This window comes from Phyllopteryx taeniolatus, chromosome 9 (assembly GCF_024500385.1).
Source record: "Phyllopteryx taeniolatus isolate TA_2022b chromosome 9, UOR_Ptae_1.2, whole genome shotgun sequence".
NCBI lineage: Eukaryota > Metazoa > Chordata > Actinopteri > Syngnathiformes > Syngnathidae > Phyllopteryx > Phyllopteryx taeniolatus.
In genome coordinates, this window is record NC_084510.1 from 18,285,241 (window position 1) to 18,304,237 (window position 18,997).

The 18,997-nt window shown below is 42.1% G+C and overlaps 1 protein-coding gene across 2 annotated transcripts; it reads right to left on the reverse strand.

Annotated features, from left to right (window-relative positions):
* Positions 1 to 200: 200 nt before the first annotated feature.
* On the reverse strand, positions 201 to 6,022 carry sec61a1a (SEC61 translocon subunit alpha 1a). 2 transcript variants are annotated; one of them, XM_061784266.1, is made up of 12 exons: positions 5,876 to 6,022; positions 5,184 to 5,251; positions 5,031 to 5,096; positions 4,655 to 4,733; positions 4,431 to 4,562; positions 4,249 to 4,358; positions 2,643 to 2,796; positions 2,394 to 2,554; positions 2,066 to 2,263; positions 1,696 to 1,887; positions 1,527 to 1,603; positions 201 to 1,313 (listed from the first exon to the last, which is right to left on the reverse strand). In XM_061784266.1, the coding sequence occupies exons 1-12, from the start codon at positions 5,880 to 5,882 to the stop codon at positions 1,127 to 1,129; spliced, it is 1,431 nt and encodes a 476-aa protein (XP_061640250.1). In that variant the 5' UTR covers positions 5,883 to 6,022; the 3' UTR covers positions 201 to 1,126. The 2 variants fall into 2 exon arrangements, with proteins under 2 accessions (XP_061640250.1, XP_061640251.1); XM_061784267.1 differs by lacking the exon at positions 5,184 to 5,251 and having other exon boundaries at positions 5,876 to 5,977.
* Between the last annotated feature and the right edge of the window lie 12,975 nt (positions 6,023 to 18,997).

An 18,997-nucleotide genomic window follows, 5' to 3' on the forward strand; every position in this document is an offset into this window, starting at 1 on the left:
CTGAATGTTCGCGTTTTTGTCATTCATCATTGATTCAATTGGAACCACGGCTACAAAATTGGAAATGATTGTTCCCTTTGTCACCAGGGTTTGATATAATTCTGGCACATCTTTTTTGAGTCCATGTCACATTGGTGCCGCCTTCGTTTAACAAATTACCTTATATAAATAATCAAGTGTACACAAATGAGGAAAACAAATTTAAAATTGGGCGTTTTTTATTGCAAACGTTTGACTATAAATGCATTCATTTTTCACATATTTCAAAGACTATCTCACACTTAAAACAAATTCAACACATGGCTTATGTACACAAAATTATAAATTATCTGTCGAGTGTGAGGGGGAAAAAAGGCGACTAAATGGTTTGCAAAGCAGACAATTAAAAAATGAACTAAAAGGAAAGAAATGATTATGAACATGACCACAGAGTTAATACTGTAGCTTCCTGGGATTGCCTTTTTTTTTTTTTTTTTTTTTAAAGAAAGGCAGGGACCTTGTTTTTGAATGGCTCATTGGCTGACATCAGAAGAGCAGTTGAATATTTTGCCAGACACAAATATAAGAGTCACATCCTTTTGTTCTTCACTTACATGATGTTCTATTAAAAATGTCCACAGGCGCACCGATTGGGAAAGGACTGTCCTGGAATCCATCATGTCTGACACTTCAGTTTGTAGTCAGCACCTTCTTTAAGACTAGCAGGTTATTAGGGAAAAAATAAAAGTGGAACAAGAATGCATAAAGTGTGTTAGAAGGTTGTGTCCTTTCATGCACACAGCAGACACTGGGCCACCATCATCCCAGCAAACTATGCCTGCATACTGAAGCTCTAGCATGTTGGTCGGGAGAAACAGACCGAATGCCCCTCACAAAGGCAGCCGTTAAGTGAATAATGTGGAGCTTCAATATTGAGTGAAAAAATCCGAACAGTCAAGTCTTTTGTGTTTGTAGATGAGTGGAGGTAGCAGAAGTTCTGTCGTTGCACGACGCCTCATTTGATGTGAGAATCCTGGACGCCAAAAACATCCTGAACACGGAAAGCTGATGACAGGAGTGCTTCACAAAGGTGTCAAAAATACACAAGTTGGTGGCGCTAATGAAGGTTGCTAGAATATGGGAATTCCTAGAAGAAGAATCCCCCCAGGCTGCCTACTTCACTCTGCTCTTTGACAAAAATCTCAAAGTATTGATAGATGATGGTGACGGCCAGCAGGATGCCCGTGCCAGAGCCAATGGCTCCGAGGAAGTCAGCCATCACGGATAAACCGCCAATACACAGCCCGCCGAAAGCAGCTGCCGTAGGTATGTACCTAAAGAACAAAGGGAGGGCAGGATGGAAGTAAAGATTGAAATGAATACTAATGAATAAAATTCTACCATCATCTAGTAGAAATACAGTATCACAATTAGAGTAATGAATGTAATATCTGCATAGGGAGATGAAAAAAATATATACATTCACAATAGCATAGGTTATGTATATATGGAAGTGAAGCAAAAAGGTCTTTCAAATAAGATTTTACCTGTTTAGTTCATGGACCATAGAAGTCTCTCTGTGTCCCCTCATCACCATCTGTTGCTCTTTCAGCTGCTTTGCCACCTGCACGACAATGAAAGTTATTATTGTGGGTCAAGGGGACAATAAGACACAACCAGCTTGGGGAATTAACTTGGAAAGAAGTTTGGGCTTACATCTTTGGCAGAGGAGCCTGAGACTTCAATCCAGGTTTTGGAGAAAAAAGCACATGATCCAAGCATGAAGGTAATATAGATAACCGCGTGGACTGGATCGTCTAGAACTGATCCAAATGACTCAGGTGGAGAGAGGTAGTAACAAAGACCACCCACAGGATATGCCCGAGCTGGACCACCAGTTGAAGCGTCCTACAAAAACAACCATTCCGGTTAACAAACAAGAAAACACCATTTGACATTTCATCAGTGAGGTTGTATCAACATCAATTATCCATTAATGACAGAAAATCAAATGCCATACTACTGACTGAAGTACAGCAGCCATTATTGTAAAATGTAGAAGCTGGAGAATAAGAAGTGTACTTACAGACCACGTTCCGAGCAGATTGACCAAGAAATTCCCACTAAAGCGCGTGGAAAGCATCTGAGATATGACGTACAAATTGGAAACAAGCGCAGACTGCAGAATGATGGGAATGTTGGAGGTGTAGAAAAGCTTAATGGGGTAGGTGTTGTATTGGCCACGGTAGCGAGCGGACTTGATTGGCAGATCCACTCTGAATCCCTGTGAGAGGAGGCGAGCGGTGAAGACATCTTTTGACAACACTTGCATACTGCGTCATGGATGCCCATTGGGAGCTTTGCGATATGCGCACGCATGCACGCACGCACGCACACACACACGAACAACTCACTTGAAAATATATGACTACAGCAAAAACAAAGACTGTTGCAATGAGGTTCATGAGGTTGGGTAGGTTCTGTCTGTAGAAAGCCTCTCTCAGAGCACGCACTTTGTCCGTCCTGGTTGCCAGCAGATGGAAAAGAGCGATGATTGCTCCCTCAAACTCGGTGCCTGCAAACATCATTGCCAGTGTAAGTATGATTAGCAATACGATCAAATAAAAGCACACATATTCAGTACTTCTTGTATGGATTCTTACCTCGGCCAGTGTTCACAGTGGTTGGGCTGAAAGCCTTCCAGACGATCGTCTCACAGATATTGGTTGCGATGAACAGTGAGATGCCCGAGCCAAGACCATAGCCTTTTTGGAGCAACTCATCCAGCAGCAGCACAATGAGGCCGGCCACAAACAGCTATGGAGAAGACGTGCAGTGTTAACACTTCTTTTTTGCCTTCAAAACACACCTTGCCTGCAAGTAAATGTACAATTAGGGTTGGGAATCTCTGGCACGAGGCCGATTCAATACAGATCTAGATACACGGGTAGCGATTCGCTGAAAAACGGTATCTTTACGGGCGGAATGATTCAATACAATTCGATTCAGTATGGGGGCGATACAATTCTCGATTCGGTGCAGAAAAAAATTTGATAGTTAACATTTGCACGTGCTAATCTTAAAGAACCTTGACTTGACTTAACCCAATACCATAAAATGACATTTGTCTAACCTTATCTTCAAACGGTCACTGATGGTGTTAAGCGGTGTTGAAAATGGATGGATGGATTATTTTCAAACATGCACTGTAAAAGACCACTTAACCCTGAGGATTATTGCTTTATGGCACTGTAAAAAACCCAACATTTAAATATCAAATTAATTATTTAGACAGACAACAACAATACAGCAATTAATTTTGAAGATTTTTCTCTGCACAAACAATATTTAAAGAGCCATGGGTGGTCTTCCACACCATGCCATTCAAGCTAGGACCGCCACTGCACACACGCACTGCTTTTCTTTTTTTCTCTTTCTTTCTTTCTTTCTGCTGCTGGCTGAGTGCTGACTTTTTGAACTTTTAAGTCGTGACGACTAGCTTAGTTCAACTGGCGATTGTTGTCTCAGTTTCAGGACAAACCTGGCTTTGTGTGATCTCGCTAGTTTCTTTTTAGGGTCGCACATTACCAACACGAACGTCTAAGTGGGCCGCGAGCACTCGAGCAGAAGCATTAGTTTGCTGAATTACAGCCCAAGGAAATGGGCGAGATGTACCTACCTTTACCATATTGTCTGCATGTTTACAATCTGCGACGCACATTTCGCCGCCGGCCCCGGTGTCGACAGCAGATTTGAGATAAGGTACGTAACGTGACGTCGCATTCAATGTTTCCAACACCTGGGGGAATGCTACTTTGCTATCGCACGAAAGTAGGTTAACTACTGAAAAGCTATTTGATGTTGAAATAGTTACGCTACGGAGAAATGTAGTTAAACTAGGTGTGTCGCTAGTATCCAGCACTGCTGCGTTTGGTTGTAAACATAACGTTACCTGCGGAGCACAGCGCGAGACCTCTTGCGCTTGTTTTACGAGATGAAAACCATAATGCCTCAGGCAACCAATTCATAGCCTCGCCCTACAACCGACGTACCTAGGGATTACTGGCGGATTTTGTATCGATAACGGAGTCTGCTACCGATACAGTCATATCTCTCGCCTTTACAAACAGATACACAGGGCATCTGTTTATTGGTCTCAACCCTATGTACTATATGAGAAAAGCGCAAAAAGATAACTTGTATCAAAGTGAGTTAGAACTACAAAAACTCTCGATGATACATGTATCCTCATCTTTAAGTTGGTCAAACCTGAATGATGATGAGCAGACAGATTCCAGCTCCCATCTCAGAGGGGTCACCATACATCCCAGTCATTACATAAACAATAGCCTGGCCAATGGTGATGATCATTCCAAACACTAAAAGACAAGAAGAATTAGACGCCAGTCTTGACTTCAGTCACCAAGTGTCAACAGGGTAGCGTATTGTACATTTCTGTGCTCCATTGAAGAGGGCTCTGTCTTTGGGCGTGTCTCCAACTTCAATGATTTTAGCTCCAGCAAGCAGTTGCATGATCAGGCCAGAGGTAACAATAGGAGAGATGCCCAGCTCCATCAACGTCCCTGGGGAACACATGTTACACAGTGAAGCAATCATACACTTAACTACACTACAACATCATGTGGTCCATGTTAGGCTCATAACAGACAGATACCTCGATTTGAGGCCAGAATCACTCTCATCCAGTAGAATGGATCTGCAGAGTCTGATGACATGATGCCAAAGAGAGGGATCTAGAAGAAAAACATTATACTTATCCTATCAGCAAAATGGCAGTTTCAATTGGTAGTTGTGTTCAAATTCCTTTTCAGGATGACAGCTGTCTAATATTGTGATATCATACTTACAAGCATAATGAAAGTGATGACATTGTTATTAGATATAGTTTATAAAATGTTATTGTACAACCCCAATTCCAATGAAGTTGGGACGTTGTGTTAAACAAATAAAAACAGAAGACAATGATTTGCAAATCATGTTTGACCTATATTTACTTAGAACTAAGAAAAAAAGAAAAAGGGGAAACTCACTTGGCAGCAAACCAGGAAGATGAAGAGAGTGATGGCAGTCCATAGCACCTTCTCCCTAAACTGGATCTGAACCAAGATCATCATGTTTTACAACACACAGTCTGAAGAGGAGTTTACAGTTTAGCGTCTTCTAGTCGTTGACTAAACGCATACCTTTCTTTCAGGTTTTTGGATTTCTGGCAAAACTGCACAGAATGGCTTTATCACTTCCAAGAATTTGACTGAAATCAAGCAAAGGTAAACATTTCAGTAATGTCACAGATGATTTGAGCTGGTCATCTGTGAGACGTGGCAATGATTGAGGGGCGGACTTTCCGCTACGAGAAAGAATCGATGCTGACAAATGTGGAAAAACAAAAACAACATTGACATTTTCTAGCTACACATAAGAGCGACTGCATTACAATTGTTTGTTTATGGCAGCTAGTGGATGATGAACATTAAAAAAAAATTGACAATGGAACGTCGGCGGTGTTAGGCGTCGTCATCACTAACTGTCCTGTCAGTGTATTTGAATGAGTGGCTAACAAGTTAGCATTTAGATGTTCACCGACAGACCAACGGCAGCACTCCACAAACCGTGAATACGTTGTTTTATCAAACAGGTTAGACTAACCACCGTACAACCTTCCAAGCAACATGTGTAAAAAAAAATGTGGATTAATAAATAAATAAATAAATCTAAGAAACTACTGTTAGCTTGCAACAGCAGCTAACATCCTAACGTGCAGCGCTACTAAGTAATCGTTTACTAAATGAAGGGCACCAGTAAAACGCTTTCTGCGCTATTACAAAGCTGTTGTACAAAACGGCATGTTTAAGCCAAGCAACAAGAGGATACTCACTACCCATGGTGTCCCGAATGTCCACCTGATAGCTTCTGTGTTAGGACAATCTTGCGACACGCCACAGTGAGCAATCTCGGTGGACTGCCGCCGGGAGCGTGCGCGTGTACGTGCGTCAATGTGCGCGCGCGGACAGTGGGAAATGCCCAACAATACACGTCACCACTTCGCGCGAGACAAGCGTCTTAAAGACACAGTACACGCAATTGCTAATGCTGGATGGTTAAACACGTACATACTGTTCAAAAATACCATAGGTCACGTTGATAATATTGTACATACATTTATGAAGGGTCAGTTTGGTAAATACTTTCCTAAACACATCATTATCAACAATCAGCCGGGTACGGTCAACACATTTTACATTATTTAAAGACCCTGTAAAGTGAGTAGTTTTAAAATAGGCTACATTGTACATGTTTGACGAGAATTGCTGAAAACATTTGCAACGTCTGTGAACTACGTAGTATTCACTTGTGGAGATGTAGTGTTAAACCTTTTTGCACCACGCTGCATGGTGGCTGGTGACTCAGCTCAATTCAAAACAAGAGGCAGTTTGCCAGATATAATTACATATTGTGTATTTAAAGCAACCACATACCCTCCAGTATGGGGAGTGATTTGTCTCAAAATTACTTAGACAAATATATATCCGCGATTTACATGTGTTTTTCAGAAATACTGTCTACCCATGATTTACACGTGTTTTCAAATCCACAAATATATATCCCCGCTTTACAGGTTTTGTACATCCACAAATATATCCGCGATTTACATGTTTTTTAATGTTGTGTGCGCATTTATCTTGACTTATCATTTGTAAATATTGAATTCTGCTCGTGTATTGTTGAAAGTGCGTTTGTGTATCAGCGGGCACGCGCATTTATTTTTTAGACAAACATAACGCAGTTTTCAACATAGTTACACACACAAGTTGACGCACACAAACGTGTGGGAAGGCCCGTCCCTCCATCTGCTAGGCAGCAGTGTTGCTGTCTCCGTTGATGACTTGACTGCAAGTCATTTTAATAGGAATATTATATATATTTGTGTAAATAATTTTGAGACAAATCTCTCCCCATACTACACTACCTGAATGCTAACATGCAATGGGAAACCTTTGGCACACGGGCTAACAATTATCACCAATGTGGTGTTGTTATCCTTTAAGCAACGGATATCTGAATACAAACAGTGTTGCAACACATGTAGACAGGCCATAACAATAATCAGAGACATATAGCTACCCTCTGTGAAGAACGACTAATATTATTGCTGTACTGAGAAGTAAAGACAGAAGCTGCGCCCCCAGTACAATATACCAGTATGTCTGTCTTATACTGGCCCCAGGTGTCCAAGGCACGCACACGAAAATGAGGAGCACAATTGAAAGAGAAAGTTTGACAAAAACTTTAACTCTTTTTAATTGTATGTAATTACGTCATTATTGTATGTTTTTATCAAGTCTATAGAGTGCTATTTTTCTCATTCAAAAATACATAAAAAATTTTTGTGCGGGAGGCTGGAACGGATTAATGGCATTTCCATTCATTTGAATAGAGAAAGATGATTTGAGAAACGAATGTTTTGAATTACGAGCGTGGTCAAGGAACGAAGCAAACTCGTATCGCAAGGGACTACTGCATTTCATCTTGCACATGAGTCACCCCTCCCCCACTGTATAAGAGCTTGAGCATCTTCGTTCACATCAGTGGTTGTCCGGTTCAATTGCGACATGCGGCGGCGCTGGTTAGCATATCTGCCTCACAGTTCCGAGCTGCCGGGTTCAAATCTGGCCTCCCTGTGCCTGCCTGGGTTTCCTCCCACATTTCAAAAACACGCCTAGTAGGTTACTTGAAAAGACTAAATTGCCCGTAGGTGTGGATGTCAGTGCGAATGGTTGTTTGTCTATATCTTTCCTCCAATTGGGTGGTGACCAGTTCAGGGTGTACCGCGCCTCTCGCCCGAAGTCAGCTGAGATGGGCACCAGCATACCCATGACCCTAGCGAGGATAAGCGGCACAGAAAATTAATGGAATTGCAACATGCGGGTAGCTAGCTAGCTCCTGTCTGCCTATGCCCCGAAAATGCATCTTGTCTTCAGATGGTCCACTGGAGTGGCCGCTTCAGAGTGCCTCGTTATCAGCCGTGCGTGGCGCACGTCACCCAGAAAGGCGGAAGTGCGAGGAGGGCATACAAATAAAGTCAGACTTGACAGCCAGAGTGTGGACTGGGGCAACAGGCTGGCATGCCGCTTTAGGTGCCTCGTTGTTGCAACGTGGAAAAGCCCTTCAACTACCTGGTGGAATCTATCCTGCCAGAGTCTTTAAGCAGATAGATTTTCACGGCTCAAACATGTGTAGGTATAAGAAAGATGCTAGACAACTTAGCAACCACAACAATCATTCACATTTGTCAGGGTTGTTAACAATACTCTTCTCTGTGGCGTCATTTATTTACACTTTACAGTGACTTTTAAAATGTTGACTGATGAGAATGGTAAACTACAGTTACAAAGAATGTAATGTGTTAGAAAATATGATGCTGAGCGATAAAACACATTCAGCCTTGTGTGTTATATCCTCTGAGCCAGGAGACGGCAGCAGAGAACTGAAGTTGAGAAGTTCAGTGATGAGGCCAGTGCAGTCAAGGGGATGTTTCCCAATCTCTATTGAGCCAATGCAAACATTTTACATGAGACAAATCTCATGGCACTCCACCAAATAGAAATCTTAGAAAAAGTATGATTACTGAAATTATGATCTCATCTCAATTTACCCACAAATTGACTGTCTATCATATATATATATATATATATATATAATATCAGCCACTTTAATTGAACACAAAGATGATAATCACAGGAAGCCATGACTGATTCATGCATGCGCTTTAGCATACAACATTGGGAAGTTGTAATTTTGGAAGGTTGAAACATATTAGGAGTCGTACTACTAAAAAAAAACCACACAAAAAAATCCTGGTTTTATTATAATAACCTTGAGGTTTACTGTACCTTCTGCCATCTAAAGGAAAAGCATTTAATTTTTCTGCGTTCTCTGAGCGATCGGGCCAGCTCCCGAGGCAGAACCACTTTCCCGAAGGCATCTACCTACGGTGCTTCATCTCTTTAAATTGACTCTTACGCCATCCTAATTAATATTGTACAATACCATTCTATGTGATAAATGTTGCGCACTTGACATCCATTGCAGCCTGGCCATCCTGAAAGGATCTGTGGTCCCTTCTCAACGTTTCTTCTTTTCTCCCTAAATGGGGCTTTGAGTTATTCCTTTCCTAATTGGGTGGTTTAGATCAAGGGATATTGTCAATCTTTGTCAGATGCGGGCCTGTGACGCCTTTTGAGACTCTTTTGTGATGAAGGGCGATACAGTATAAATAAACTGGACTATACGTCAGTGGCATAGATGAACACAGATTCATATTTAATTAATAAATACGTTTCCAGACAAATTTAAGAGCAATTGGGTAATTTCCTGTGGCACCCCTGATGATCTTTCATGGCACACAAGTATGCCATGGCTCCCTGTTTGGGAATCACTGAAGTAGGATATGTACACTTGCAAACCTGGAGGTACAAATGTGCCCAAGTAATCCATCAATCCATTAATGCACAGTCTGTCTATATCTTTGTAGGTTTAGCTACTTCATCCACCAAATGTTACACAGATCAACGATTGCGCCTCCTTATTATTGCCATCTAACTATACTGTTCCAAAAGCATAATGCAGGACTAGGCACAAAGGCAAGTCCAAGCAACACTTGAGCAAGACACCGATACCCCGAAATGCTCTCCGGGCGCTTCAGCTGCCCCCTGCCCCCTGCTCCAGTGTGTTCCACTAACATGTGTATGTGTTCACTGTGATGGGTTAAATGCAGAGAACAAATTTCGTGTGGGTGCATGCATGCATGTTCATGACAATAAAAGATGATTCTTCTAAAAAAAAGTGATGATTATCACAGTTTCTCTTACACAAGTCAATACAGGAATGTGTTCATTCACAATGACATCAACACACTTCAATTCATCCCACACCTGTTGAAATGTGTTCATTTAAATCAGAACATTTACTTGCTTAACAACAAAACCTGTCAGTGATGGAATTCAAAACAAAGCTGGTGAAGTATGACTCTCATAATTCAGGAATACAATGACAAAGGCAATGCCCTGTCTTTTTGATAACTTCCGGGTACCAGAGTATAACAGACAGGCTGAGAGATAAAGATTTTATCTTTTGACAACAAAGGTTCACAGTGATCAGGAAACAGTTCTGCAGAAATCTGTATAGATTCTTGATGTTCCATACGTCTTCTAAGAAGTTATTATCATTACAACAGAAGTTTTGATTATTACAACATTTTAATTGCTTTACTTGCCATTTTTAATCTGGGGTGGACTCTACCATTCACCTAACAGTCAAATGCAAGTGAAAATTATTTTCTCATTATGCAACTATATCTAAACTCAATGTTATTTCAAGTGCACTTAAAAAAAAAAACAATAACTGCAACTGTATCAAATTGCTGTACATGTGAAAGTCATTAAACATACAATACAGCCATTTTCTGAGCCGCTTATCCTCACAAGGGTAGTGGGAGTGCTGGAGCCTATCCCAGCTATCATTGGCCAGGAGGCGGGGTACACCCTGAACTGGTTGCCAGCCAATCGCAGGGGACATAGAAAAAAACAATCATTCGCACTCACATTCACGCCTATGGGCAATTTAGAGTCTTCAATTAACCTACCATGCATGTTTTTGGGATGTGGGAGGAAACCGGAGTGCCCGGAGAAAAACCACAAACCCAGCCTATCCAAGCTGACTTTGAAGCGGGGCAAATACTGTAGAGATGAACAACAATTCATACGTTCATTCACACTAATGGTCAATTTAGAGTCTTCCATTAAACAAACATGCATGTTTGGGGGATTTGGGAGGAAGACGGTGTACCCAGAAAAAACCCACACAACCACAGTGAGAACATGAAAACTCATACAGGAAGGCCAGAGCCAAGATTTGAAACCCAAACGTTAGAACTGTGAGGCAGACATACTACCCACAAGGGGGGGAAACTTGCAATTTGAATTTAAAATATATCTTTTGTGACACCAGTCCTGGAACCTTTCTGAGATGATGAGATGCAACCCATCTACAATAATTAAAAAGGGGATGTTTTTACCAAACCATCCTGCCAACAAAACTGACTACAAAACAACCATGGGTGTTGACCTTCACGGGAAGGAGTGTGGCGTCGCGGCATGTAGGAAGTTGAAAAATGTGCAATGATTTAATGCAGCCATTTTTGAAACCACCACAGAACTAAAACAAGCTCAGTTCATGGAAGAAATCACTGTGAGTGACAAGCCACAATGTAACCCTCATGTCAACTGTCCTTAAATGGAACGTAGCCGTAGAGTTTAATCTAGATAATTGCAGACGCTCTCCCACTCGTCCCCACCTTCTGTTGGACTACCCGGTTATTTTTAGCGGCTCCATTCAGATGGGTTCTGCGGGACAAACGAACATGCACGCACTGTCATGTGGATAAAAATGTATTCCCCCTACAGCCTTTTCTGTGGTTTCTATTTCGCAACACAACACACATCATAATCATCATCAACATCATCACCAGGCCTTCACACGCATACACACCCACTCACCTCTGTGGTGCACATTTGCGTTGCTGCACCTGATAAAGTAGGCCAGCAGTTGCTGGGAAATGTCACCATGGCACATTTCAGTGTTATTCTTATGTTTCTCCTGTCAAGACAGCACAGATATGTCAGATTGAAGTGAAGAGTGAATTAATGTTCATGTAACGTCCATCTGGCAGAGAAATCCACTGGATTTTCTTCAACATACAACATTGGGAGGTTGTAAATTTGCAAGAAAAGTCCTAATATTGCACAAGAAATCCAGTTTCCATTATAATAATCTTGAATTCATGAAAAGGATGAGAATTCAACTTTATTTTATGAGAATTCAACTAATATTATGAGGGAAAAGTATATTTTGAGAACAATAAAGTATTTTTAGAATGACAATAACGTTGTAATCGTAGTGGCTTACACTCATACCTGTGTTAAGATGAGGATGTTGACAATTTGCCTCTTCGCTTTATGTTTTTTTTTAATCATTAAGAAGTGTTTTTAACAATTATTTAATGACAAAAACCAACAAATACAGCATATGGCAGATTTCTAGAAAAAGAAAGAAAAAGTGGGTGCTGCGAATTTTGACAGTATGTGTAGAATAAATAGGCAAGACCCATGTATGTAAAATCTGAAAATTTAGATGAAAAAAAAAATAGCAATGGTGCATGCTTGATATGAAAATAGCTGCAAGGTAGGAACAGTTTTCACATTTTTCAAATCCTAATTTGTTTCTTTCATCAGCTGTCATTTGAACTGTGGTGATCATTTCGCCTCCATCTGTTCATACCCATTTCATTGCCTAGTTTAATGTTGCTAGACAGGTTGTGACATCCCATTCTTTGTCCTTACATGTTTGTCAATTAAGAGTTGGGTTAGGCTCTTTGGATACCCGTGACTGCATCTGATCATTTGTCCACCAGATCAACGTGGTTACGAGGCTCTAAACAACAATTAGATAAGTATTTCCACAACCTTTGAACTGTGATGACTGTCATCGCATTTACGCGCACAGAACCATGTGTGCACTGCTGGCCCACCCACAGTACACATTTACATAGATATTTGTGTCCTTTGATCCTTGTGAAAGTGTTGACATAATGGTGTAGCGAAGACTTAACTTTCGCAAACAAAAAGTCGCTAATGTTCATGTGAATAAATGCAAAGGCAAGCCGTCAACTCATAAAGGTACAAAAAAAATTGAAAGCGTGTTGTCAGATAGTATATTTTTATTGATGCGAAACATTCCAATCTAAAAATTAGCATGTTGCTACAACCAGAAAACCAAAACACCTGCAGTTTTGATAAAATATGCAAAAGATCCATCTGCAGATACAAGGTACATTGACATTAAACGTGACCCTTACTTATAGGAACTCCATCCATCCATCCATCCATTTTCTGAGCCGCTTCTCCTCACTAGGGTCGCGGGCGTGCTGGAGCCTATCCCAGCTGTCATCGGGCAGGAGGCGGGGTACACCCTGAACTGGTTGCCAGCCAATCGCAGGGCACATAGGAACAAACAACCATTTGCACTCACAGTCATGCCTACGGGCAATTTAGAGTCTCCAATTCAGGCATGTTTTTCGGGATGTGGGAGGAAACCGGAGTGCCCGGAGAAAACCCACGCAGGCACGGGGAGAACATGCAAACTCCACACAGGCGGGGCCGGGGATTGAACCCAGACTCAGAACTGTGAGGCTGATGCTCTAACCAGTCGGCCACCGTGCCGCCCTTATAGGAACTCATCTGAGCCAATGTGAAATCAATAATGTGCCGTTGTGCCTTCCTATATGAGTTTAAGTTTAAGGGCCCTTAATCCGTTCCAGCCTCCCCCTAACAAAACAACAATAGTAATAACTAGGGGTGTAATGATTCATTATAGCAATGATTTGATTCGTATCACAATTTGTGGTTGCCGATTTGATTCAGGGACGATATTGGTTCATTTAGAATGATACGATCCAAAACGATTCAGTGGCTGGAAATCGATTCAGTAACTTTTTAGCCAAAAATTCCTCCAGTGTTACTGTGAAGAAAATAACTGCATACTGGACAGTGCAGGTGAAATTTCTTGGATGTTTGTTGGGAATCGGGTAAAAACTAATTATGGTCATTAAATATAAATATTTTCCTGATGTACCTTCCTTTTATGTGTCTTATTGTGTATCGTACTGTATCTGTTTTCTAATGGACTATGAATCTGCTTCGTAAAAGTTGACTGATTGTATTTCTTTGCAATTAACAAAGGGGAAAACAACAACTTATTGTTATTTATATTATTTCGGCTATGATTTTACCTGTTGGGCCAATTTTTTCCGAGAAAACAGATGTTTAATTGGTGTTAGAATTATGAGGAGGTCCTTGGAAAAATGTGTCCAGTGTAAGGAGTCTCTAGCTGGACCCAGTTTGAGAATCCCTGTTCTAAACAATGAAATGCCAATGGCAAAATGGAGGCAGCCCGGTGGACGACTGGTTAGAGCGTCTGCCTCACAGTTCTGAGAACCCGGGTTCAATCCCCGGCGCCGCCTGTGTGGAGTTTGCATGTTCTCCCCGTGCCTGCGTGGGTTTTCTCCGGGCACTCTGGTTTCCTCCCACATCCCAAAAACATGCATGGTAGGTTAATTGAAGACTCTAAATTGCCCGTAGGTATGAATGTGAGTGTGGATGGTAGTTTGTTTGTATCTGCCCTGCGATTGGCTGGCAACCAGTTCAGGGTGTACCCCGCTTCCTGCCCAATGATAGCTGGGATAGGCTGCAGCACTCCCGCGACCCTTGTGAGGATAAGCGCCTCAGAAAATGGATGGATGGATGGATGGATGGATGGGTGGGTGGCTAAAATGAAGCACTGTGAGGTTTTCATGAGGAAAATATTTTAGGAATTGTGTTAATAATACATAGAGAGATAAATAAATGAACAAACCTGCTCTGTATAGCACAAACGTGAGCCTGAAACATTCTCGCTAGCCTCCTCCTCATCTGCCATCCACCAGACAGAAAAACAACACGCACGCACGCACACACACACACACGCACACGCTGTGGTATGTCGTCCAACCACTAGGGGCACTACGGAAAGGAGTGACTAGATTTGGGGCGTATAAAAGGAAACAAAGAAGGAAAGTGATGACGAAGAAAAAAGTAGCCTTGACAGAGCTTACTGCCGTGTGCTAATTGAAAAATCAAGCCAAGTAAGAGGAATTACAAGCGTTTTTCTTGGAAATACAACACATACACACCTCCATATAAAGACTGCCAGTGCGTTTTCCCCCACTATCGATAAAATCGATTGATTACTTTTTAAAACAAATCGACATATTTACATCCGGAAAGCTAACTTGCCAAACACAGATCGATCCAGTTGGATCTTACGAATATAAAGCGATACATTGATATAATGAATGAATCATTACACCGCTAGTAATAACATAATTAAATAGAATGTAAATAATTAAGCAGTGTGTGCATCATGATTAATTCTTTGTGACTCCTTCTGGTGTGTGCCACTTGACCACGGGGGAATAGTATAATAAAGTAATGGAAAAACAAACCAAGGTGACTTTCACAACTACTTGTGACTCAAGTAAACTGCAGTAGCATTTTCGCAGAGTATAAAGAACATAGACCTGTGGTTATTGTTATATTGTCTGTCTACATGTGTTACTACAGCTTGTGTTCAAATAGCTATTTTTTAAAGTGTTATAACACCGCCACATAAATACTATTCGTTAGCCCGTCTGTCTATGGCAATTCCCATCATGTGTTAGCATGATTAAAATGATTAAAATACAAAGAACAACTTGTACAGCTTGTGGTGACGCTTATGAAGTAGCCACTGTGGATACGTGTGTGCAAACTACCATGTTTGTACTTGTGCGTCATAAACTAAGTGATATTACTGTAATCACAAAGTCACTTACATCATGGGTACAAAAAACCACTTGTACAGCTTGTGGTGACGCTTATGAAGTAGACACTGTTGATACGTGTGTGCAAACTACCACGTTTATACTTGTGCGTCATAAACTAAGTGATATTACTGTAATCACAAAGTCACTTACGCCATGGGCCGCACCATGCAGTGTGCAATTAAGGTCAGCCTGGCAGTGTCTTGCATAAAGGCCAAGATCCAGCGGCACCAAATCTGATCACATTTCAGGAAATCTGTCAGATTACAGTTAATGAAGAGGCCAATTAGAACAGCAAAGGCATTTGGAACACTTTTTAGCTGACGGATGAGTTTGTCCTCCAGTATCACTGTAACATCCAGAATGTCTGTGAGCATGTCGCCATCCTCAGCTTCTCCGTTCATGAAGAGTAGGCCTACATCGACGCCTCTTGCTCTTTCCTACTCCGGATCAGAAGCCTGAAGACAGAAGGTGAAAACACAAGAATCAGGTATCCACATTGAAAGATTCTAGTCAGAATCATCTTTATTTGCCAAGTATGTCCAAAAAAAACACACAAGGAATTTGTCTCCGGTAGTTGGAGCCGCTCTAGTACGACAACAGACAGTCAATAGACAGAGAACACTTTTGAGACATAAAGACATTGACAAAAAAAAAAACTGTCACTGAGCAATAAAGGGTTGCTAGTTGTCTGGTAATGCCGGTACATTTTTTTTTTTTTTTGACAATTGTGCAAAAGATGCAGAGTCCTCTAGCACTTAGAGCAGTTCGAATGACTAATATTGCAACAGTCCGGTGCAATGACCATTGTGCAAAGGGCGGCGAGACTTCAAGGAGTGTATGCAGTTTAAAGTGACTAGTAGCGCGATAATCTGGGACAATGTTGATTGTGCAAATGTTGCAGATACTCCTCAATCAGTGTGCAAATGGAGCAGATGCTACTTTGGCATGAGTGGCCAGTATTGGTAAACAACAGATATGCAAATAGTGCAGCGTGGCAAGACTACTACAGTGAGTGCACGAGTAATACATAATTGGCCCCACAGAAATGTGACAACGAACTCAAGTCCAAAAATTGCCAGCATGTTGCAATGGAATTGTAGGTTAGGTGTTTAAGAAGTTGATCGCAAGAGGGAAGAAGCTGTTGGAATGTCCGCTAGTTCTAGTTTGCATTGATCGGTAGCACCTACCTGAGGGAAGGAGCCGGAAGAGCTGGTGACCGGGATGTGGAGGGTCCGAGAGGATTTTGCACGCTCTTGTCTTAGTTCTGGCAGCATGCAAGTCCTCAAGGGTGGGTAGGGGGGTACCGACAATCCTTTCAGCAGTTTTGATTGTCCGTTGCAGTCGGAGTTTGTCCTTTTTTGTAGCAGCACCAAACCAGACTGTGATGGAAGAACACAGGACTGATTCGATGACCGCTGTGTAGATCTGACTCAGCAGCTCCTGTGGCAGGCCGTGCTTTCTCAGAAGCCGCAGGAAGTACGTCCTCTGCTGGGCCTCTTTGAGGACGGAGTTGATGTTGGTCGCCCACTTCAGGTCCTGAGAGACTGTAATTCCCAGGAACTTGAAGGTCTCGACGCTTGACACAAGGCAGCTGGACAACGTGAGGTGCAGCTGTGGCGAAGGATGCCTCCTGAAGTCCACGATCATCTCTACAGTCTTGAGCGTGTTCAGCTCCAGGTTGTGTCGGCCGCATCACAACTCCAGCCGCTCCACTTCCTGTCGATATGCAGACTCGTCACCATCCTTGATGAGCCCACCCTGCGGAGAAAACTCATTTCGGCCGCTTGTATCCGGGATCTTGTTCTTTCGGTCATGACCCACAGCTCGTGACCATAGAGCCAGCTTCTGTAGCCAGGGATCGGATCGCCAAGGTCCCTGCCTTCAGCCACCACCCAGCTCGCATTGCACACGACCCCCATGGCCCCTCCAACAGGTGGTGAGCCCATGGGAAGGGGGACCCACGTTACCCTTTCGGGCTGTGCCCGGTCGGGCCCCATGGGTGCAGGCCCGGCCGCCAGGCACTCGCCCTCGAGCCCCACCTCCATGCCCGGCTCCAGAGGGGGCCCCCGGTGTCCGGGCAAGGGAAACCTGAGCCCATTGTTTGTCATCATCATAAGGGGTCTTTGAGCTGTGCTTTGTCTGGTCCCTCACCTAGGACCTGTTAGCTATGGGTGACCCTGCCAGGGGTATAAAGCCCCAGACAACTTAGATCCTAGGATCATTGGGACACACAAACCCCTCCACCACGATAAGGTGACGGCTCAAGGAGGCGGATATCAAAATGCCCTTGCTGAATGAGATAGTTAGCTAATAGGCTATATAACTTACAGGGAGCTAACAAGTAATTAGGTTTAATAACTTAAGGAACCTGGTTTGGCAACCATTTTAACATTGCATAGAATGACAAACCGCACCTTTATAAGTTACAATAATCTTTACTTACCTCCTTATGTCGACTCCTGATACTTCGTCTGTGCCTCTTTGTAAAAGAAAATGGCCTCCTTTCCAGGGGACAGTCTTGACCGGTCTCGACATGTTGGCTTGTGTGGGTTGTCCCGGGGAGTTTTGCAGGGGCTACTCATTTTTAATTGAGTCAACTCAGCAATCTGAATTACCTGGACTGCTCTGATTTAACTGATGAGTTGACAATATTAGAACTTAATATTTCAAGTTGAGCCAATGATTTAGGTACTTTTCGTTGGACTGATTCAGAAAAATGAGTTCAGGTAACAAAAACCCAAACTAATTTTTACAGTATATGTCATTTCTGTGTTTGTCGAACCTTTCGCTTGCATTTGTTTCATGTGTTCGTGCGTTTTTGGTTTTGCGTCATTCCGGTGTTTGCAGCTCGTTTGCCTCTATCAGCTGCTGTATAAAACACACGTGAACAGTTTTAAATAAATGTTTTTGCCTACAATGGTCCTTTCACATCATGCACTGTAATTAAACAGGGTTTAATTAAAGTAGGTTTGTCCCTGTTTCAGGCAGTTGAAAGAACTCTGTTACAAATGACACTATATGCTCATGAAAGACTGACAATGCATTCCACTCCATCACATCATACCATATGTACTGTACTTCTTCCAGTGCTGGAAAACCAGTCCATAGATTAGGGTACAATAGCGATTACATTGAACGTTTTTTTTTAAAGGTTAAAGTTTGTTGATGTTATGTGTGTGCTGCCTTCTAATACTTCCTGCTTTAGCTGGATGCAGGCATTCAGGTTTTTCATGTTGTTGTGTAATCCAAAACCTTTGCACAATCCAGTCTGCGACATCGCTGCAGGTTGGAATCTTATTGTTGTGGGTGTATTTTGCACTTAGACATCCACTGCGAGACGTTTCTTATAATACGTGCTTAAATACAATTAAGCCTGCCTTATTAAAAACAACTTATTTTTACGAAATATACTGCATGACTACATTTTCTTTCATGCAGGAAAACATCAGCTGAATACTCACGTGGTGACAGCAATCTACTAATTTCATTACACTCACACACAAATTCCTTCACAAAAACAACCACACAATAGAAAACCCC

Excerpts from the sequence above, each read along its gene's own strand:
- sec61a1a (XM_061784266.1), bottom strand. Across the intron at positions 4,734-5,030 it reads TCTTCCTGGTTTGCTGCCAA|ATCCCTCTCTTTGGCATCAT; the intron begins GTGAGTTTCCCC and ends TTTTTCTTCTAG. Across the intron at positions 4,359-4,430 it reads CTTCAATGGAGCACAGAAAT|TGTTTGGAATGATCATCACC; the intron begins GTACAATACGCT and ends CTTGTCTTTTAG.